The sequence below is a fragment of the Passer montanus genome, unplaced genomic scaffold (genome assembly GCF_014805655.1).
Source record: "Passer montanus isolate IOZ18808 unplaced genomic scaffold, ASM1480565v1 scaffold52, whole genome shotgun sequence".
Lineage (NCBI taxonomy): Eukaryota > Metazoa > Chordata > Aves > Passeriformes > Passeridae > Passer > Passer montanus.
In genome coordinates this window covers 318,599-342,352 of record NW_024370152.1, presented here as the reverse complement: position 1 = coordinate 342,352, position 23,754 = coordinate 318,599, and the positions used below count along the sequence as shown (strand labels likewise).

The window sequence follows — 23,754 nt, the reverse complement described above, 5'->3', positions numbered from 1 at the left end:
TGCTCCTGGTACCCGCAGGATCTCTGGCAAGCATCAGGGGGACAATGGTTAATCACCAACATTAACAGGTAATTGAAGAAGAACTCTTAACAATGAAGCTAGCACTGGTCCAATTTGTTTTAACTCTGCAACCTTAAAAAAAATAGATAACTCTTTATTCATAACAGTCCTCCCTCTTTTTCTTTGATCAGGCTTAAGCTTAAGCTTGCATCAACTTAGAATTTTTTTTCTCATTAACATAGCATTTCCTATATTTTTTGTACTGATCATAAATTTCTTGAGCACTCTGGTGATCCTATTTACCCAACTTCATTACTTTTTTTGGTTTTTTCAGGTTAATCTCTTTAGAGATCCTTACGTTATTCTGTACAGCAGATGTCACTATTTTAATTAAACAGGGAAATAAGAACAAACTAACGAGTATACACACAGTGAAGGTTATAGTTTTCCAACTTTTTTTGAAAGTCCATAGGTTATCCCAGCAACTGGAATCAAGTGTAGGAGTCCTTTGATTTCTTACATATTCTAGTTTTCTTATTTCATTTAAGGTGTTTCTAATGACTGCTACAATTAATTTGATTTGATAAATTACTGTTTTGGTTTGGTTGAGTTGGTCATTAATATGATTAAGAGCTAATGTGGTCTGATTACATATTACTTTAATTCTGATTGTAATTTCAAAATTTTGTTTAATGTTATGAATAGAAAGTTGTAATTTTTTTTTGAGTTTCAGAGTTAAAAAACAAGTCAGACCAGTCAGACCTCTTTGGTTTCGCTGCCAAAGAAAAGCTACTCAATTACCCGTTAATGGCTGGTGATTAACTATTGTTTCCCTGATGCTGGCCGCTTGCCAAGAAGACACCAGGACAGACCCTCCAAGGTAAAGAAAATAGCAGTGACATCAGAGCCAGTATGCAGATGAGAAATGCATTGCGCCCCAAATTTTTACAGTTCTTACAAGAAAAACCCCTAAAATCACGAGCCAACAAGTGACCTAAGTGATGTCTAAGGATGGGAGCATAGTCCCGTACCTGCTTGGACCCTTTTGCTTCTCACCCTAACCTGAAAAGATACTGATTAAAGAGACACCCCGGGGCGTTAGACAAAAAGCCAGGAATCTGCGACTCTCCCGTGAGAGAGTCTGTCTGAGCAAGGGTTCCCCAAAGGCACTTTGACCAGCACTTCATGCCCATTCTGGGTGGGTGAGGGCTGAGAGCAGCTCTCTGGCAGCAGGCTGGCACCTGGGAATGCATTCCTAGGTGCTCCTTACCAGCTTTCCCTGAAACAAGTAAGGGCAGAGGCATCCACAATATGAGCCAACAAGCCTTTTTCAGCCCAGACAACTGTTGCTGGCAGCACAGTGACCTCAGACAGAGAACAGGAAATTAAAGACAGAAAAAAAGGAGAAAGAAGAGTGCAAGGGCTTGGGATTGGCCCCTATCTCCTTTGGGAGGCAGGACACATGCAAGGAATAGGGACACATTAGCAGCCACAGCTGCATCCCCCTTCTCTTTCCCTGTTTGGGGTCTGATTAACAAAAAACCTCCCCTCCCCAGCTAAACTTAAGAGGGACATGCTGCTCCATCCTGGGATACCTGTGCCAGCAGGGGTTGGGTTAGCTTTTGGGTATCCCTGAGTGTCCCCAGCCATGTGTTCAGCATCTCAAAAGAACATCCCTGATGCTCCTCATGCCTCTTCTTGCACCTCCCTACAGAATAAGGTACTTTTGTGCTGACAATGGACAAGTGAACATCTCCTCTTGCACCTGGGCCACAGTTCAAGCAATGGATTTGGACTTAGCAGTATCTGTCAAGAGTTTATCCTTGGCTTGTGCACTGAAAGCCTTCAGAGCAGGAGGAGCACTGTCCCAGGCCCCCTGTGAAATAAGGCACTCAATACTTACATAAAATAGACCAATTCTAATTCATTGCTTTACTTCAGATTTTGTGCTGCAAGCAAAACACTTTTGTTACACAGGCTCTCTGGTCTCCCAGCCACCTTCCAAAGCATGACACCACAACTGAAAACTAGCTGACAGGAGAGAATTAAAGTGCAACTGGCTCCTTTCCTTCCTCTTCAGCCACGTGCTCTTGCTTCCCCCCGACACCCCCCAGGTCCCCCACAGACTTCCTGCTTACTGCAACTGGCTCCTTTCCTTCCTCTTCAGCCACGTGCTCTTGCTTCCCCCCCGACACCCCCCAATGCCCCCGCAGACTTCCTGCTTATTTGCCTTTTGATGGCAGGCAGGAGTTTCAGCCCCTCCTGTCCGCCCAGTGCAAGGAGTCCCGCCTCTCCCAAGGGCCTGGTGTGGGCAGGCACAGCCTGGAGCCCGGGAAGCTGCACCATCGTCCCTGACCGGTGTGAGCTGAGGGCTGGGGAAGATGACACTGCCAGGGGCAGCTCCCAGGTTCAAGGCAAACAACTCGCAGCAGAGCCCTAGTGATGCTCCTGCTGTCACAGGCAGCAGAGGAGGGATTCTCTAGCACCTGGTGTTCCAAGTCCCAGAAGGACTGAGGCTGCATATTCAGCATGGAGATGCTCAGAACAAGGAAGACTGGTTTCATGTGGTTTACTTGGAAGAAAACAGCTAGGAAGAGACAGCAAGTTTCAATGTAAATTCACACTCTGGATATGCAGCTGGAAAAGGGACTGCAGCTGGAAAAGGGACTGCAGCTGGAAAAGGGACTGCCACTTAAGGATAGGAAATGTAGAATTTCTGCTTGGCATTCTTATCTATGCATCCCACATGCCCACTCACCCTATTTTGTACTGACTTAATTTTATTTTCTTATTTTCTCTTATTTTTTCTCTTGCTTCAGCTATGGATTCTTTCTGTGACATCCTGTTTGCTACAGAGAATGCTCTAACTGGCAGTAAGGCAAAGATCTTTTTTTCCCTGTATTATCTTTTCCCATCTGCCTCAATTTATGACAACATTCTGATTTCACTTTCTATTTTTTATATTTTGCTTATTCACTGGGTTATTGAAGAGTAGCATCAAAAACAATCTCCTAGGACATCCCAGCAAAGGTAGTAGGTAGCACTGAAATCCATCTGCATTCATTGGGAACTGAAATTTTCTTAAAATAGGTGTTCTCTCTATCCTCTGCCTACCCATGTTATCCTGGTGATCAGTTGTTTGTAATACTTGCTCAACACTGCCAATTGCAGAGCAGGTGGTTCTTGCCTGAGTAACAGATGGTTGTCTGTCAGGGGCCAAAGTACAGCAGCTGAAGTTCCAACCCAAAAGGCAGGTAACATACTTCCCCAGAAAATTTCCAGGGCAATAGAAACTGGCCCAGCAAGCTGTGGCAAATAACAACTGCAGATTTTTAGAAAAAGAGTCCAGGAATATCAGCAGCTATGTATCAGCAGCATTTATGTACCATCTGAGGTGCAAGAGGTGAGTTACTATGTAAAAATTGAATTATTCTATAATAATAATAACGTAATTATTACTGTAAAATAATGGTAGCCACAGCTGCATATACATACTTAGCCCTGCCTTACTTATATTAAACCAATACATCTACCCCTCAATCTGCCATAATTTAGATACCCTGTCAATGAATTAATTTGTGCCATTTATGAACAACTCACATGGAAACCACCCTTTCAAAATGAAATATGCTCCTACACACCACTTTCCTTTTCACAGAGTCTGGCTTTCACGAAGAATGTTGGTACCTACAGGGTAGAAAGGATGCCAAGCAGAACACTCCCTGTTTGAGGACTGTGCCTTACCCAGTGTGCTTGCTGTCAATTTGCAGCCCATTTTTGCCACAGTGACCCTGTCCCTCTGCATAGCCCGCTGAGGAGAAAAGCACTCCCAGTCTCACTCACCCAACAGCAATGCCAGCAATATCTCTGAGGTGCAAAGGTAGTACCTATGTAATAATGTCATGGTTGTGCCACAGAGCTTCAGCAGGACTGTAAAAGATTCAACACCCTCTGCAACATCCACAGCATCCTCCACAGCTTCTACAAAAGAGCTTAGAGACTGTTTTTTCCCAGCAGGACCATGTGGCAGCAAGGCTGAGCTGTCTGCACAGCTCACAAGGAGGTTTGTCACACTGGCAACATTGTCCTCTGTCTGTTGTGCGCTGTCATTGTCAGGACGGGCAGGAAACTAGTTCAGCTTGGCAATAAACCATGATCCCTCCCACTACTGAAGGGGAAACACACCATGTGATGAGGTGGGGGAAGACAAAAGGGAGGAGGAGGACTGAGTGTGTAGAACTCGCATTGCGTTTGCACGTTTTGTGTTCTGAAACTGCAGCTCTGAGACACAGCCAGGTGCTTTCACTGCAGAAGGAATTAGCTGTTCAACTGCTGCCATCTGCAGTTCCTAGGGAGCCTGGAAGCCTTCTGCTGGTGAATGCATTTTCCCTCATCCAACGGGCACAGAGCAGCAGGGGCTTCTTGTGCCTGGGTACAGTCTTCTCAACCTCTCTTGGGCTCTTTTCTTCCTCCAGGTCCCAAAACAAGAACTAAATGGAAGTGTATCTTTCCATTTCCACTCTCCTACAGAGCCACCTACCTAACATTCCATGAAATGAGGGCAGAAATTCTAGTCAGCAGACTCAGCAGTGTTTCTGAAGCTCAGAGATGCTGTGATCTGTGACACTTGAAGCTGAGATTCCCCCTGCTATCAGATCTTGCAAAATCCATCATCAGGAAAATTATGGGCTCACTAAGACAATCCCCAGGAAGACCAGAGCCTGAGGGTATTTGGTAAAGTGGATTCCCAAGGAATAGTCTCCTTAATCAGCAAATAGTATCCTTAATTCAGCAAATCTTGTCTGTGATCTGAATTTCTCATACCCTGAGAAAGATTTACCAAAGCAGACAATTGTTTCTTTTCTTAATGGATTCAGACAGATTGTACCTTTCAATTCAGGTATGGAGTTCTGTCAAAAAAGCACTCCTACCTGCTACCTCAGGATGAATTTAGCAGCTAATCATTCCACATGACCTTCAGTTAACCTGAAGGCTTTTGCTTCTGGCTCTTATCCTTAGCCACCCCCCAGTGCAGTGAACTGAAGTCACACAACAATTCTTTATCTGCTTCACTCTTCTTCTATTAGTAAATTGATGAAACTTGACTTGTTGAGGACATTATACAAAAATGAGGATACACAGAATTATATGACCATACAAATTCATTACTGGGACTGTGTTCCCTGTGACTTCCTCATCATCTAGCATTGATATTTATCAGTAAATGTCAAACCCTACAGAAGTTGTATGGTTTCCTGTCCTTTCTTGTACATTTAATGATGCTGCACTGTAGAAAAACCTTCATTTGTTGAATGAGACACGCCATTAATAACAGAGAGATGGTCTGGTCATAGAATTCATTTTAGCACGTGAGTGAGCAACCATCCAAGACCAAAAGTGACATCTTTATTTTCTGATGCTGCACCATTTGTAATATTCAACTGCATTTACTGCTTTTATGGCAAACTGATCATTCTCCATGCAGAAGTCTTAAAGACAAAGTGCAATCACTTCTTTTCATGCTCTGCAACTTCCTTTCCCTGCTTTGTTTCCTTAAATCTGTTCATGCTGGTCCAAGATGCAATGGTATACAGAGGAAGATGAAAAGCAGTTTGCAGTAACTAGTTTTTTAATTTGGCCTTGCTCCTCAGACGGAAAAGACATAGCAAAATGCCATAAGGCCAAGCAAAATGAAATCATACAGGCCCAAAGTGCTCCTGGCCCTGCATGTTGGACTAGATCTGGGCAGAAAGGAAGCGTATGTTTCAACAGAGTAGACATAACCTCTGTGTACAGAATGATCAATACCAGGTCAGTAAACTGCAGAGCAAGAGCAAGCTGAGAGAGAGAACCAATACTTCAGATATTGCAAAAACATGTGTTTTAGCAGCACCACTATGCATAATTACTTGTTTCAAATAGCATGATTGTTTAATGAATTTTTACAGAAATACTTCCTAATTACTATGCAAAACTATCACAGCTACTCACTGAGGAATTTTTTTGAAGGTGGTAGACCATATAAACATTATGGTTAGTCTATGTATTTAATTTCATTACTAGTCTGTTGCACATGAAAAAAATATTTCCATTCCTCGTTTTGAGTACAGTTCCATCTCGTTTCTCTTGTTGAACTCACAGATTCACTTTATCTTCAGTTTTCAAATAAGAGTATATGATGGCCCAAGCTCCTAGTACTCAAATGAGCTATGAATTACTTCTTAACTTCTCCCTCCACATTCTTCCCTTAATCACTTCTCAAAAAAAACCCAAAACAACATTCTCCAAACCCTAGCAAACATGGTGCGGTGAAAATTATACTCCTGCACACACAAATCCATGGGAAGAGACAGAGGAACTTGGTGGGGTATCTCCCAAGACATTTATCATGGAGGACTGCTGGCTTGGGCATCTGCACAACTGTTAACTTTAGATTCTTCTGGTGGTGCCAGGATGAGCCTTTCCAAGATGTCCGTATCAAAATGAAGATTTGCTGAATTTTGTTCTAAGTGCTAGAAGTCTGATAGTACTGGAGTTCTTTCACAACTGGAAATCGCACTTTGAGACACAGTGATGTGTTAAGTGGCACAGTGCAATCCACTGCAAAGGCCAGCATGTGAGACTGTGTTAGGCAGAATAGGCATTTCAGAACTGATGGCTCACAGACAGAATATTTGTGTGTTTGAAAAAGCACAGAGCTTTGTGGATGCAGTAATTCACAAACTCATAGAACACGCTGAGTTGAAAGGGACCTATCAGGATCATTCTGTCCAACTCCCGGCCCTGCACAGCACCATCCCCAAGAATCACACCAAGTGCCCAGGAGTATTGTCCAAACCTTTCTCTAACTCTTTCAGGCTTCGTGCTGTGACCACTTCCCTGGGGAGCCTGTACTAGTGCCCAAACACCCTCTGGGTGAAGAACCTTTTCTGGTAATGCAACCTCAATCTCCCCTGACTCAGCTTCATGCCATTTCCTCATGTCCTGTCACTGGTCACGAGAGTCAAAGATCAGTGCCTGCCCCTCACTTGAGAGGATGCTGAAAATCACAATGAGGTCTCCCCTCAGTCTCCTGCAGGCTGAACAGAACAAGTGACCTCAGCTGCTCCTCATACAGCTTCACTTCCAGACCCTTCACCAGTGTCACTGTCACCCTTTGAGCATTCTCCAAAAGCTTAATGTCTGTTTTCCATTATGCCACCCAGAACTGCCCCCAGCACTGGAGGTGAGGCTGCCCCAGTGCAGAGCAGAGCAGAGCAGGACAATCCCCTCCCCTGCCTGGCTGTGATGCTGTTCCTGATGCACCCCAGGACATGGGTGACCCTCCAGGTTGCCAGGGCACTGCTGACTCGTGCTCAACTGGTCACTGACCAGGACCCCCAGGTCGCTTTCCACGGTCCCCTTCCATGGAGCTACTCTCCAGCCTGTAATTCCCGTTGGGTTGCCATGTCCCAGCCGCAAAATCTAGCACTTTCCCTCAATGAACTTCATACATGTGATGCCTGTCCAGCCCTCTCATTTGTCCGGGTTTCTCTGCAAGGCCTCTGAGGGAGTAGACAGCTTTCCCAATTTAGTGTTTGTTGCGGTTCATGTTTGTTTTACTTTATTGTTTAATGGTTTGTTCTTTTGTGCCCCTATGTTCTCCCCAAAGTTGGTTCAACCCTGATTTGTACCCTCCCTCAAAGCTGTCCCTCATGCCCTTCTCCGCCCTTCATTCCAACTTCTTCCCTTGCCTGTCAAGGCTACCCAGTCCCTTTTTCTAAACCTTCCCTGTCACTCTCCCCTTAGGGCCAATCCCTGATTGTGACACACCTTTGGAATACCTAAACCTCGAAAACCCCAGTGGCCCATGCGACCTACCCGCTCCTCCCATCAGTCCTGATTGGTCCCAAACCAGTGATGTATTCTCCTCACTCCTCCCCTGAAAATTCCTCATTGGATCATTATTTGTAACCACCCCCTAAGTCAAGGCTCATTAAAAATCCGTGCAGATGGGTGCTGGGAGCTGTCTTAGCTTAGTCTCTTTCACTGTCTTTGTCTGCACTGGAGAGCAAGTGGCTTTTCAGGTTCAGCTGTGGGCAGAACCCAAAACCTGGCTGTTCCCCGCTCCTGGCGCAGTGCCAGTCCTAAGAGCTAGCCTGGGCTCCAGTGGTCTGAGTCAGGTGTTGCTGGCAAACTTACTTCCAGTCTTGTGTCCAGGTAATTTATTAAGCTGTTGAAGAGCACAGGGGTAAGGATGGAGCCCTGTGGAACCCCACCAGTGACAGTCACCAGTCTGATGTCCCCATTCACTGTAACCTTTTGCACCTGACCCATGAGCCAGAACCTATCCCATTGTGTGATTATCCAGGTGTGTGCTGGATGTTTCATCCAGAAAGATACTGACAGAGTATGGAAAGCTTTTCTGAAATCCAAAAAGATTACATCACCTGGCTTCCCTTGGTCAGCTTGCTGCAGAAGCAAGCTTGGGTTCCCTTGGGTTATGTTGCTGTAGAAGGAAATCAGGTTGGACAAGCAGGATTTTCCCCTCATGAAGCTGTGCTGGCTGTGACTGATGACAGGGTTGTCCTCCAAGTGTTTTTGTACTCCCAGAATAATCTTTTCCACAATTTTACCTGGCAGTGAAGTGAGGCTTCATTGTAGTTTTAGGAGTCTGCCTTCTTGTCCTTCTTGAAAACTGGGATAACGCTGACCCGCTTCCAATCAGCTGGAACCACTCCAAATTCCCAAGACTGCTCAAAAACCACGGGGAGAGGCTTTGTGATGGCAAAATCCTTTGAGGATTCCTGGATGAATCCCATCAGGCCCCATAGATTTGCAGGGATCCAGATGGAGAGGATCCTGCACAAGTTCAGGGTCAAAAGGAAATTGATCTTTCTCACAGTCACGGTCCTCCAGCCCAGGGCACTGAGACCCCCTTGGGGGTCCATCATAACACAGCCCATAATCTGTGTTAAAGACAGAGGCAAAGAATGCATTTAACACCTCTGCCTTGCCACCTCTCTGTTTCTGAGGTGACCTTGGTCATCCTGTAACAGGCTGATGTTACTTCAACACTGCCTTTTGCAATTAATGTATTTGAAAAGACTGTTTTTATTGTCCCCATTTCTTCTACTCCAGTTGAGCTTTGACTGCATAAATTTTCTCACTACAGTGGGAAGCAGCATCTCTGCATTTTGTCCATGTTACTTGACCTTACTTCCATTGAGCATATACTTTACTTTTTGCCTTATTTCCAAGAGAAGATGCCTGCTCGGCCAAGATGGCCTCCTGCCTCATTGCCTGACTTCCAACATTTGGGAATTGCCTCTTACTGTGCCCCTAGGTGATGTTTAAAAAGTGACCAGCAGCATGGACCCCAGCATCTGCCCACACATTTTCCCAGAGGATTTTACTTACTAATTCCCTGAGCAGACTGCTCTCCTCATTTCCAGAACTGAGGTTTTGCTGGGATTTTCTCTCACATCAACAAAGATTTTAACCACTTTGTGGTCACTGTGGCCAAGGTGGAGCCAGTCTTCACTCACGAGATCCTCTCTGTTGACAAACAGCAGGTCAAGGAGGGAATCTTCCCCAGCTGGCTCCCTTCACTTCTGTAAAGCCGTTACCAAGGTTTTTAAGAATGTTACGACCTGTGTTGTACCAGCAGTGGATTTCTGGCAAGTTGAAGTCTCCTATATGGACAAGGGCAGTTGATTTGGCAGTGTACCCTAGTTCCTCCAAGAATCATAGCTAAGGGAAGATCCTTATGCTGTTAAATAACTACATCTACACCTACCAAGGTTAGCAAAGGCTAGAACTGGACAAAAGCTGCAGCAATGCCACTGCTCCTGCAAAGCCAAACCTGTCTATTGCACATGTGAGACTAAATAAGAAATGAGCAACTCCATCTTTTCTTAAGCATGCTATCATTCCTGAATCAGTTGATAAGCACTGTGGGCACGCAAATCACAGATTTGCAAGGCGAATCAGTTGCAAGGAAATACCACATCTAAAAGTCAGATGGTTGTGTGCACCACTGTGTGAGCTGTGGGAGAAGGAGGGTTACAGCAGACACACGAGATAGAGAAACGAGTAGTTGAAAGCAAGAAAGGAAAACTGAATCACAAAAGAGTACACAGGATGCAGTAGCTGGTGGCAGTGATATGATTTACTAGCAGTTAGCAACAGAAATTGTGAGCTAATTAATGAGAATGCCAGGAGACTCTCAGGGAGCAGTAACACAGGACTGTGAGCAAAGACAGACACTGCACAGGCTGAGGAAGAGACTGAGACACTGTGACATGAAGGTGGGGAGCAGAGAGCAGATCAGGAGAAAGAAGCAGAGCAATTCTGCTCTTCAGGCTAGGACTGGTCATGGCCAAACTACTGAAGATGCTGGAAGCTGCTCTGCAATATACTCTCATGCAAAAAATGTGACTTTGCAAGTATCTGAGCTCACAGACTGATACCTTTCTCTTTTCCAACATCGCCCAAATCCAAAAGGTATGTGTGTGAACCTGCATAAGGATTGTCCAATGCATGAATTAATCTTCAAATATGTCTGAGTACCTAGAACACCTGCTATAGATGCAGCTACTAAATGTCCCATGTAAATGAAAACCTCTTAAAAAACTATATCTGTCAACTTAGTTTACGTATCTTAAAACCAAAATCACACAACTCCTTTTATTTTCTTTCTTTTTGGTTTTGTTTTACTACCAGTTTCTTGTGTGACCCTGGCTAATGAAACCATTATAATTCAGGATGCATCACTTACTACTGTTAGGGCACTGCAAAAGTGTAACACATCTCTTCAGCTGATTCACAGTGCAAACAGTATTTCTAAGAAGCACGTTCATCACTGCAAAGTTTCTTCTGGCTAAGTAAATAAGATCTTTAGAACACAAGGCTTTGAGTATGTTGAATTCTCACACTCTCAGAAATATGGTACATTTCAGCATTTCAGATCAGTTTCTGAGGCTCTCTGAACATAAGAATTTCTAAAGTTGTGTGCTACAGTTAAGGAGGCAAAACACCTACAACACAAGTGGCTGTTGCCAGTAGTATTTCAATTTGCATGATGATGCACAGAAATATGGCCAGTAATAAAAGAAAACCATACATCCCTCAGAGAAAGAACAGGACAAAATTGTGTAAGTGTACATCATACATTTATTACCGAACAACTCTCTCAACTCCAAAATTGGGCACAGGGATTAAAAATAAAAATTCATTGCACTACCTAGTAAAGCATTACTAGTAACTCTCATAAAAAATGTACAAATTTTGTTAAAAATTTATCAAGCCTTCAAATGATTTGGTTACAGATATTTATAATACATTTAAAACTACATGTTAAATGATACAATAGCATATGATTTAAAGAAAACACTTAACAAAATATGATTCCAACAAAAACCATAAGCTTTCATAATAATTAGCAAGTCTGAAACACAAGTAGCAAAATGAGGTAACAATGTACCAAAGGAAAAAAACACAGCTTTTACAAAGGCCCAAAGATAACTCAGTTGAAACTGTTTTCTACAATTAAAATTAAAACAGTTGATAAGTCTCATCCCAAGTATTATGCATTGTACTAAGAGCTGTGAAGTCACATTCAAGAGCCTCTACCAAATGACGTACAACACACGGCCCTACTTCTTTTTCTAAAGAAAGCCAAAAAATGAGACACTGGAATTATCTGTAGGCCTTGATATCCATCAAAATGTCAAATTAAATTGACATTTATGCAAAAAAACACAGCAGTGCCAATATGATAAAGCAAACACATTGAAGGTTGGATATTCTTGTGTTTTCTGGAGAAAAAAAAGAGTCATTGGATGGCAGAAAGGCAATGAAGATAAAAAAAGTGTTGCTGAATGCAGGTGCTGTCAGGCACCACGGCAGCTGTGCATAATACATGGCAGTTAAGAGCTGAACGTAAATCCCCTGCCCTTGACAGCCACCACAGAAGATGTGGTTGTAGCCTGTCTGAGCTGATTCAAAACATAAGCACGTGTGCTCTTTGTACACACTACCACAGGAAACAAGTCCCCATTCATCCAAGCAAACCGAAGAATCATTCCAGAAGAGATGAGCCATAAGAGTGCAACAATTAATTGCAGGATTTTACCAACTTAGACCCTCCATCTCCTAGATCTCCCACTGTCTCACTGGATTTTAGTGGGGGAAAAGGGACATTTCTCCAGTTCCAGAAAGAGAACTACTTTCCCTCAGTTTCAGAAGTATGTGTCTTGTCTACTTGTATCAAGTTTAGAAAAAGTACCCTCTTTCCATGCTTTGAACTGAATACTAAACACAGAAATGTTAGTCATGTTTAAATCTGTACATGGATTCTTTTTCTTTTGCAGTTTTATAAAAGAGGCTAAGTTTTGTAAGACATACGTGGCATATGCTTTTTAAACATGATTTTATTTGTTAAAAAAATAAATTTTATTACATATTATTTAACCTGCTAGGTGCTATTGTGAAAAGTCTATTCTTTAACTCCACTGGAAGAGAGGAAAAAGAAATTCTAGTATTTTGAAGTGGAAGTAACAGCATTTTTATTTATTTAGTGTTCCTAAGTAAGGACACGTACAGAAAGCATCACTATTTTTGAGAACTATGTGCATAACTAAACAGAGGGAAAAACATATGAAATGGGGCAAAATTGTGCTTTTATTTAGCTGCACCAAGAGCTGTGACTGGTCTGTAAAATCTTCAAAGAAGAAAACAGGCATGGAGAACATCTAACACTGTTTGAAATTTTAACTGATACTAAAGCATAGCAGTATACCAAAGCATCAGAAATTATAAAGAATAAACTTAAAGCTGAGACTGGCAGCAAGTTGTAGCAATACTGCTAGTTGTGCCACTTGTGCTGCTGCTGCAACCAAAGAAATGACACTGAATTTATGAGAAGAGTTTCTTTGCAAAAAGTGCATCCTATCCACAATTGTGGTATATGCAGACCTAAATATTTTGCTAGAACACATCAGAGATGTTAGTGTGAATGTTACAAAAAAGCTAATTTTTTTTTCAATGGCCCAAATAAAATATTATTCAGAGCACTTGAATAGACATTATCCCCTCTTTTTTCACAGCACTGTTCTGGAAAGTATTCCAAATTTCTCCTCTAGTGGAGCACTCTGGAAACTTGATTGCAAAAACCTAGGAGTTCCTTCTTCCTATTACACTCATCATGAAATAAGGAAGGGAAAGAAGCAGCATCAGGGCAACTGAATTCTGCAGGTTATGACCAAAACCTACCTCCTCTTGTGATAGGGTGAAAGAAATATGAAATTCTACTTTTCTGAGAAAACACTAAAAAATGTATTTTATTCATGAAGTCACAGGAATAAAATTGTAACCTTTTACAAGTTATTTTAGTTACATACCAACTTCCTTGCAGATGACAAAGAATGAATGTAATTAAAGCCAATGTTTATAAGCTAGAAGACGATGTCCTTAGCAAATACAATGGGCAAAAGCTAAGACCTGTTCCTCAAGACCAGGACACCCCCAGTGTATTTCCTGCTTCCTTTCATGAAAGAAACACATAACTGGTAAACCCAGCTAGAAAAATTTAAAAGGAAAACAGAAAAACATTGATATATTTCAGCAATTGAAAACATTAATATTGCTAAATGCGATATTGTGACTCTACATTGATAAAATAACTTGTAAATCAGCCATTAAAAAATCCAGACTTTGTAACATATGATAAAACCCCCAAGGTTACTCATGTATGAAGAATCAATGCATTCTTTAGTGGTACACACTTAAAGCCTCCAGTGAAGGGGAAGCAGAACAGCTGTTTGAATAGTAGTAGGTAGAAAGGTCTTTACACCTGTAAGTACGTTGGGGACAAAATACTAAATGTCTGTAATTGCTGCACCCATCGCATTCAGTGTGCAACTGCAAACACAAGGAAAGGAACCAGTGTACAGTACTAGTACTGTTTAAATAACACACAAGATTATACATTGCAGCATAATTATTACTACACACATACGTTCTCAGTACATGCTGGTATATAGGTTCTCAAACACGCAGGCACACCCAGTCACAAGCACACTTCACTCACCCTCTCTCAGGCAAACACAGTCACACTGTTCATCCCCACTCACAGTATCTGAAGGCTCTATATAAGGTAGATTGCTATATTGTTTGGAGCTACCACTTTTTTTTTTCTTTTTTTTTTTTATATAAAAGCTATGCTAAAAGATCACATCCACAGTAATCTCGCAGCAATACTTGGAATGATCACACAAAACCCAGGGAATGTTAGTGCACACACAAAATTAAGCTAAAAAAAAAAATCTTTGGAGTTCCAATCACACTTGTTAGTATAACAATCCCGTAACTGTGAAGACTAGTTATAAGCTTTATAATTGATTAAGTCACACAGTGCAAAGTAAGGTTCATTGACCCTTTTGTGTAAAGGGTAGGCTGGAAGCCACATGGGTAGGTAAGTTCAATAGAGAGTTCACATATACATGTGACCAGAAACACCCAAACCAGATTTGTGCTCTTAGATCGGTCATTCTGAATCACGATGCACTTCTGAAGCATCAGCTCTACAAATCGGGCAGGTACGATTTGCCTGTGAAACCACAAAAACAAAAGAGGGTTAACCAGACTGACAAATATGTTGTTAAAGTAATGTGTACATGACACTGACATCTGTGACTGCTGAAGAGCAATTCAAGAGAAGACAGAATGTGCTTTTGCCTTTTCTTAATTTGTTTTGTTATGTTTGAGTGGTGTGGTGAGTTTGCCAATTCAAAATTACATTTACAAAAAATAAATGTGCCTTCTATCTTTAAGGCCAAAGCAAGACAACAAATAAGGCTCTAGATAAATGATGGTGGTTTCATTAATGTGGATTTACAATTATAGTATATTGCAGTCAGATGGATGCAACTAACAACCTGAACTGTATGTTGAAGGGAAAACCACCAGAACAAACTGACACACCTTGGGCTCAAATAAACATTTTGTGCCAGGATGTCATATTGTTACAAACTGTGCTAATCAGGAATGACACCATACTTTGTTTATTTGGTTATCATCACAGAAAAACATTATACAGACTTGGTCAAAGCTGAAAGAAAACTAGGGAAAAAGGGAGGGGCTTTTAGTAATGGGGAAGAGGAATTAAAAAAATAAAGAAAAGATGACCCGACCAAGCAGGTATTCAAGTAACACACAGCAGTGGGCCTAGATTTAGCTCTTCAGTAAAGCACTCTGAAAATACATCCTGTGACTCATTTACTTCTCTACTGCTCTATTTACTTTTCTAGCTTTCTTAAAAAATAAGACAGATAAGAAGTAACATTCCTTAAGCTACTGGGAAAGTATTTCTGCCTTCTCATTCCTCTTTTCAAATACTGGCTAATTTCATTTTAGCAAATAATGAGAAAACGCCCCAGAAAAATATGTAACATCTATGAGTCAATACTTCCCTTGCAAAGGGATGAGTGAAAAGAGCTCTTCCCTATCACAAATTCTCTATTTCATTGTTACCAAAACTGCAGGACCAACCACTGTACTCCAAAAGGCAACCAAATTTTTCAATGAAAATACAAGTGAAGAGCATCATGAAATGTGACTCTGTAGGTCAGAATGCAGAATTCTTTGTCAAATATTTGAAATCCAAACAATAACTAATCCAAAGAAAGTATTATGTTATTTATTACTAAAAAACTTTATTCAGTAATGGAAGTTAAAGTTACAGTATATTTTTTCTGTCAGTTTTCCTGCTGTCAACTGTTAGCACTGTCCATATTTTTTATTGCTTTGTAATTTTTGTAAATCATGGACTGGAGTACCAATTTAACTTACATTTCTTGCTCTTTCACTAGCAGTTTCAAAATACAATTCAAAATTTTCTTAGTCAGTAATTTAACTTCATTTAATTTCATTTCACATGCCTGATTCTAAATACAGCCTGGCTAATACAATGTTTAAAACAAAAAGGCATGTTCTTAAACATTCAGTGGATTAATAAATCAAAAGCTATTCACTTAGGTCAGTACTGAAGTAACAACCACTTGCACCACAGAACAGCATTCATTAGGAGTTATTTCCTGACAGGAGTTGCAGACATAGACTTACTGTGCCAAGATAAAATGAATACTCATGGACACCAAACCACTGCTTTTAAAGAAACTTTTCAATATCCTACATGAACACCTGCTTTAAATTTAGTTGCATTCTTGTGTCTTTGATTAAATGAATTTCCACCTCCTGGCATTCCACATGACTCTTTGACATCAAAAGAGGAGTGAGGGGGGACATAATATTGTAATACTGACCTTCTAACTTGCCATTCTTCCAGGCAGACTTAATTTTGTGCTGTAACTATAGAGTGCTGCACAATGAACTGATTTTTTAAATATTTTATAGAAATTTATAGTTAAAGTGAACTGCATTTAGAATAATGAAACTATAGGGCCACTAGAATACTCTAAAAACCATTGCACTACTTTGGTGTTAGTCTATCAGAAATAAGCTGAAGTATAGTTACAGTTTATCTTTTCTTATATATAATACAGCATTTCCTAGTTTGTTAAAGGCAGGTATTCCTTTTAGCATTGTTCTAACCCTCAAGGTGAAGACAGATCATGGTGGTGTCAAGTACTTTTCTGGAATTATGACTTTTATTTTATAGAAGAGAGTATTTCTCATGTACTCATACCTGACTAGAGGATACAGGGTAAGAAGGAGCCAAATACTGTGAAACATGGGAACTGGGAATACTACAAAAAGTGAAAGGATAATCCCTCTCTTTTAAATTCTTTTGTTTCCTCCACTGTATTATATCTTCTCTCATTAAGTCTTTAAGTTTGCTTAAATAAGAAAGTATTTTAGCTGAAGTGGACAACTTAATGCACTGTTATAGAACATTTCCTCTTACTTGCTCACCACCTAAAAAGAGAGTACTGCCACATATTCCATGCACACAAGCCACAAAACATTTTTAGATCGTTTTTTTACTTTGCCATCATCACCAACAGACAACCCAAGAAGAGTATTTTTAAAGTACCCAGATTGAATCACTAACCTTTTACTCACATCTTTCACTAAAGTCACATATGATGGAACTTAAAAAAAATTAATTTGACTCCATAGTTATAGAAATAGTCTTAGATAACAAATACACTCTTCAAAGAAATGAGATTAAATCAGTAAAAAATAGTGACTAACCAATAATTTTTTTCTTTGTCTACTTAGGGGAATAACATTACAAGTAGTGAAAGCTACAATTTTAACTTTCCCTTGGAGAATTTGTGAATGATGTTGGCTGGATGATGCGCATTAGGTACATGTGCAGATAAATATACAATCAAGATACATTAAAAAAAAGCTCTCAAATTCATAAATGAATGGACAGAAGCAAAACTAATGCACAAAATATTTTCCAGTTATCATCACTTTCAGATGTTAGCTTCTTAACTGTAACCAAGTTTAGACAGAGGCAGGTAATTTATTACAGCTTGCAAAGCAAATTAGTCTCTATTTGCATATACCATCTTCATACCACTGTAACTGAGCCCACATGGTGTAGAAGTAAAATACTTAGTGAACCTGCACTAGGATGGTTTAATGTTGTCTATCTTATTTTGCACTCAGCTCTGGAATAACAATGTCAATTCAAGTTCTACTCAGTTTAACAGCACCCCTCTACATTTTGATTGCAGATCTTGCACCTCATTCTAAAGACAACCTTTACAAAATACTACAGCTGAAGATCTGTTAGGAAATGCAGATTCTGAGATGGGACGGGAACATCAGCAAAACTATTTCACTACCAGAACAGTACACTACATTTATGAAAACAGACTAAACTAAATCTGTTTTTTTCACTTCGTAGTTCCAAATTCTATTGCCAGTTCGTTAGCAATTGAAAGGACTAACTCTTAACTTTTAAAGTGTTACACTGAGTCCAGAACAGATTACCTCAACATGCTCGTCTGACTCCTGAGTGGGATGTCAGGTAAGAAAAGAGCATTAATAAAAAGACAAACACGCATGATACTTTCCCGACATGATCCTCTAACTTCTAGAAATCTACACATCAGGGGTTCTATGAATCAGAGGTATTTTTTTTTTGCATTAATAGCCTGGAAAGAATTGTCTTTATAAAAATCCACATAATAAATCTATAGCGTCCACTATCTCACAAGGAATATCAAATGACATTTTCTTTTTTTTTTTTCCCCTTCTTTCCATAAAGTGGAGAGAGTACTATCCCTGGACATTCACTGTCCACACCACAACTGACTTAGAGAGTTTCATGCAATGAAAGATTGACATGTGTAGTATGGATGCTGCTTGAGAGGAGAAGAGGTACTCTGAAGAACACCACTTTGATACATACAGACTCTACTCTTAATTTGCAGTAAGTGAACAAAACTTCATAAGTCTAGCAGAGAAAAACTGATAATATTATGTGGTAGGTGTGCACGTGGCTTCTTAATATAAAATAAAACAACCAGGTGTTTAGATTACTCTTGCTAATTCTTGAGCATGTATGTGAATTCAGATACTTTTGGACCATTTCTACCAAAAATTATGAGCATTACTAATAGTCACAATGGCCCTAGATTTTGTAGGAGCTTTAGACTTAGACTACTATCGGTACTGTAGCCAAAGGGCAATTTGACATTCCATTTTTTCAAATCCTTCTCATTATTCTTGTTATTGTCTTAGGAAAAAAAATACTGCCAATATTGACTTTTTTCATTCTCTGCACTGCATATTTTAGCACTTGGCTAAGATATGATGCCATATTTATGATGCCATAAAGGGAAGGAGGTTTTATGTCTTTTGCCAAAACAACAAACACCATCTCTAATTTTCTAGGGACCATATCAGCATAGGATCACTGCAGTTTCTAATGTTCCACACAACAGAGTAAATGGATTAAAGCTGAATAGAATAAAATAGTCAAAAAACTGAGGCAAGATGGGAGTCAATACCTTGCTGGCAGTAGATCTGGCTTAATGAAGCCTGTAGAAGTGTCTGCCATAATCTACTTGTATTTCTTGTTCTTGTCGCCTTCTGCACAACTGCTATTTAATCAGTGCTATTACTGGACAGTCCTGACTCTTGAGCCTTTCATTTTTGCTCAAATTCTCTTGGATAGATAAATCATTTTGTGAAACTGTAGTTTCTATTTGTATATATTACATTTCTGTGTATATGCATACACATAAACGTACCTTTGTAACCCACTTTATTTGCCCCAGAAACCAACATTAACAGTAAAGTGGGGAAGGAAATTGGTTGGTACTCATTCTTGCTAGGCAAGCTGTGTAAAACAGATGAAGCCACCATCATTATCAAATTCTGTATCATACTTCCCATATTATTGGCTTTTTCTCAAGTCTTCTTTAATGTTGTGTATTACTCAAATGCACAGTTACTGTTTTAAGCAAGTGGAAAACACAGTAAGAGCTGTCAATGAAAACAATTGTATTCATATTCATTTTCCACTGTGCCAAATATTATGAAGAAACAGTCTTCATCAATTATTAGAATAATATAATACCTAGGCAGTGATTCCATTCTGCTGGCTTTTTAAGTATCAGAAACACGAAACAAGATGAAATGAAGTGTAACAGCAAATATCCCCACCCTCTCCTACAAAACTACATAATCAATTTCATCTAAGATAGGATTACTTTTTCTTACCTTTAGCCATTTATCAACACACTTGGCGTGGAACTCGTGGTTACAGGGTAAGACTCTAAGTAGCTGCCTTGACTCAAAATCACACATGCACACCACACATCTAGAAAAGACAATGAAGTTCAAATGTATCTGCTATGTAAGAACAACAAATATGCAATTCCATACAAAACCTTACAGGTATGATTGCAACACAGTAGGTATTTTACTCCTTCAGTAGCTACAGTGATCTACATCTTACAATGGAAACTGAGAATTGACTGTGGGGTTCTATGGGTGTTTTGCTGGTTTTTTTATTTACTGTGCTTTCACATATCAAGTATTCTTGCTCTTCTGACATAGCTGTGACTGCAAGTTAAAGAAATGAAAATCAAGCCACCTTAATTATGGATCCTTGAAAGAGACCAATATACTTACAATGTCTGCTCTGACTGGTGATTGTTTGGATTGAACCTGTAGGATGGAAGCTGCTCAATATCTGCTTTTGTTAATCCCCGTGGTTTGGCTTCTCCCAGACGTTCTGCCAAATTCAGCAGTGCCTGCAAAACATGGAAACCAGACATATAAAAATTCACTGATCAAACAGGCTCTGGTTCCATTAGTGTTGGGCACTACCATCACATCTCACTTCACCAGCTGCTAGCACAAAACACCCTTCTATCAAGAAATGTTTAGAACCTTAGTTCTCCCACACAATACAAGCTCCTTAGAAAGTCTTTCAGAGCTTAACCATCTTTGTAATTATACAAGATATTTTCTCTGGGATTTCAAAACCCACTTCCCAAGGACCCAATTTCCAATTAGTCCTGTGACTGCCCACACAGCTCAAAAAATAATTCGCTTCTGAGGGATCGCCTCACCCTGCTATGAAATTAACAGTGCTGGTAACCAGAAAGAAACTGTCAACTAATTTCCTTTGTAAGAATATGTGAGAATATTCTTTGTAAGAATTTGATCTTGTGAGAGAAATCGTAAGTTTAATGGGACAGTTTATGATTCCCGTTCCATGTCTTGGGCTAGTTGAATTAAAACATGGAGATTTTAGCCTCAACCTGGAAAACAAACACATATCATCAAACTTTAGGCGCTTTTTGGCTTCTAATTTTTATGTTCATTTTCTGTAAGCCAACAATTGCAACTAAAATGCTGTCATGTATATAATTTGCAATCTGTCATGTATTCAACTCACACTCCTTCATGAGGGGCCTAGGAAACAACATCAGTGTGACAGACAATCAGTGCAGAGAAAAGATACTATGAAAGCTGCAACTGGTATTGATTTCTTACACTATTGAACCTAGGGCCCAAGTTCTCAGATGACAATGCTGCTTCTGAGCCACCACAGAAACTATTACAGAAGCATTCATTGTTAAACTGAAGATGTGCAACTACAAAGATATCTTAACGAGAGCACAGGCAAAGAGATGCAAAAGTCAGGGTTAATGATGACTAGCTCAAGAGAAATCAAATGGAATCCATTAGCTTCAGAACCAGCAAAGAAACAACAGTTGGAACAGCCCCATAATTATCTAGGACATTTAAGAGGGTTCTGCATCTCTAGATGTGAATTACCATCCCCTCCAGAGGAAAAGAAGAAAAGGCAGTAAGGTAATTTTATAAACATTATATTTAAATTAATCCTATGATATTAAAACTATTCTGAAAGTTACACTCATAAAACTAGTAACTTACCCTTTTCTTCTGAAAGTGCTTAATTTCTGTTTGTATTTAAAATCAATTAAATTTTGAAAGGAGAAGAGTAGCATGGTGAACATATAAGTTGAACAATTTAATGATTACTAGCCTGGAAAGGTGAATTCTGGGAAAGAGCAATAGACAAGAAAGAAAACTAAACACTTCTAATATTCAGTATTACAAAAAAAATCTGAAAGGACTAATTTTGGATTCTGTCTTCCCAGTCACTACATTTATCTGAAAAGCAAAACCAAGATTCAAAGTAAAATAAAATACAATTTTATCTATTGCTTGAGCTAACATCTGTTCTTTATAGGTAGTTGTAGTTCACACACCAACCTCATAGTTTTCTACCTCTCCATCTTCCACATCCAACTCAAAGCTGAAAGCTGGTCCAACTGCCGGTGGCACTGGGAGCATTGATCTACCACAAAAGCAAACAGGATAAGGTTCAGCATCTTGCTGAAGAAAAACACAGAAACATCTGGCATCAGTAAAGTAACCTTTCTGATGCCTCTCAAATCAACATGTTTTCAAAACTGGCAAAAATATTATGTTTGAAGTCACGAACAGACATTTGAAGTGGAAGAGTCACAGGAAAATGCTTTTTCTGCTAACTTTCTGATATTGGGAATCCTGACTTTTTAACTGTATGCACGTTTCACTTGATACTTTTAATCAAGCTCAGCTTTAGTTCAAAAACTAACCTCTTAATTATCACAGACTATGGAGGCCTAAAACTAACAAAAATTTGACATTCTGGTTTTACAAATGTTTTATTTCCTTAAGTGGATAAAAGACCAAAGAGGAACACTAAGTCCATTTAGATCTCCAACATAAAAGCCTTGCAACTTCTGCAAGCCTAAAACACACAGTGAAGATAAATAGGATTTGCTACTGGACAAACCTATCCTGAAGGCAAGCACAAATTCACTTTCTCGTGTACTGTGATGTTGGTAAAAGCAGAATCGCTTCAGACTGAGAGATCAGAGAGATGTTTTTCTAGTTGTATATTCAGTAAATCTTTTTACTCCCCCAAGATAGTACAGTGGGTCAAAACTTCATCCACAGACATGGAAATCACAAATTCAAAGCACTAATATAGTAGAATCAGGAATTACTGTGCCACATCATGTCCTCAATGAATAGCCAAGAAGCTATGACACTACACTCAGACTGCAAGATGAGAAGTTGAACAACTTTGCTGAAATCAGATTTCTGGTGCCATTTTCATGCCACGTCTGACATTGCACAGAGAGAATCTACAGATCTGGTGTCAGTGCTTGATTATTTCTTTGTCATGTCACCTTTGCGAGCAAAAATTTAATTTCTGTTTTCCAAACATTTACTTCTTCTAATACAGAACACAGAAGACTAATACATTTTATGTCATAGACCCAAACTCTCTTCCGGAGTCTACCATAACCCACTACAGATAATTCCTAAATGATAATTGTTCCACATTTTTTCCAGAAACAGCTAATCAGAGGCAGAACAGACAGCTGTGACAGAGTAGCACTTCAGCCAATAAAGAGTAACACATCACAGAAGTCCCCCCCTCTTGTGTTTTAAAATTAAGAATAAACCAAATTAATTTATTCCATAAGTGAAGACTGCTACAACTTGAACAGTGTAACTATGCCTCTGTAAGAGTATCATAGAACTATCATTTAAAATCTGCTGAAGATTTTACCAAGAGTTCAGAAACAAGAGGTTACTGTGCCTCAAAATACCTACAAAACTACACTGGACAAAAACTGTTCACTTATATTTTTCCTTGCTCAGTGGTGTTGGTTATTAAAAGTAGGCTGAGAAGTTTACACAGAAATGGAAGTTTTCCTCTGAGACAGGTGAAATACGCCTGGTCTCTGGTAGAGTCCAATCATAAAAAGTGCCATGATGCTTTCTGACTTCTTAATAGCCTACATGGAAGCAAATGTACTTTTCACTTACAGCACATAAGGTAATAGGCTGGGATGGTAAGGGTGTGGTGGTATTGGCTGCTGTGATCGGTATCTGCTGCGCCCTGTGAGTCTTCGAGGCATAAAAGGTGGGTACGGCTGCAAGAAAGAAGAGAATAAGCTTCAACTGAAACTTGCAGAACTGGAACTTGTGTCCAGTTCTGGGCTCCCCAGCACAAGACAGACAGGGACATACTGGAGAGAGTCCAACAAAGGGTCACTAAGACGGGACTGGAGCATCTCACGTGTGCAAAAGGGCTGAAACAGCTGAGTCTGTTCAGCCTGGAGAAGAGAGGGCTAAATACCTGAAAGGAGGGTGCCTAGAAGACGGAGCCAGGCTCTTTTCAGTGGTGCCCAGTGGCAGGACCAGAGACACTGGGCACAGACTGAAACACAGAAGGCTCTGTCTGAACAT

At 40.0% G+C, this 23,754-nt stretch overlaps 1 protein-coding gene across 6 annotated transcripts in view; it reads right to left on the bottom strand.

Annotated features, from left to right (window-relative positions):
• Positions 1-11,146: 11,146 nt before the first annotated feature.
• The window catches only part of RNF38 (ring finger protein 38), a 107,339-nt gene continuing 94,731 nt past the window's right edge, over positions 11,147-23,754 (bottom strand). For all 6 annotated transcript variants that reach the window (XM_039724081.1, XM_039724087.1, XM_039724082.1 and 3 more), the window contains 5 exons: positions 23,332-23,438; positions 21,718-21,802; positions 20,101-20,222; positions 19,687-19,786; positions 11,147-14,590 (listed from right to left, as the gene is read on the bottom strand). In XM_039724081.1, coding sequence (XP_039580015.1) covers positions 14,528-14,590; positions 19,687-19,786; positions 20,101-20,222; positions 21,718-21,802; positions 23,332-23,438 — 477 coding nt within the window. In that variant the 3' untranslated portion in view covers positions 11,147-14,527. The remainder of the gene's footprint in view (positions 14,591-19,686; positions 19,787-20,100; positions 20,223-21,717; positions 21,803-23,331; positions 23,439-23,754) is intronic.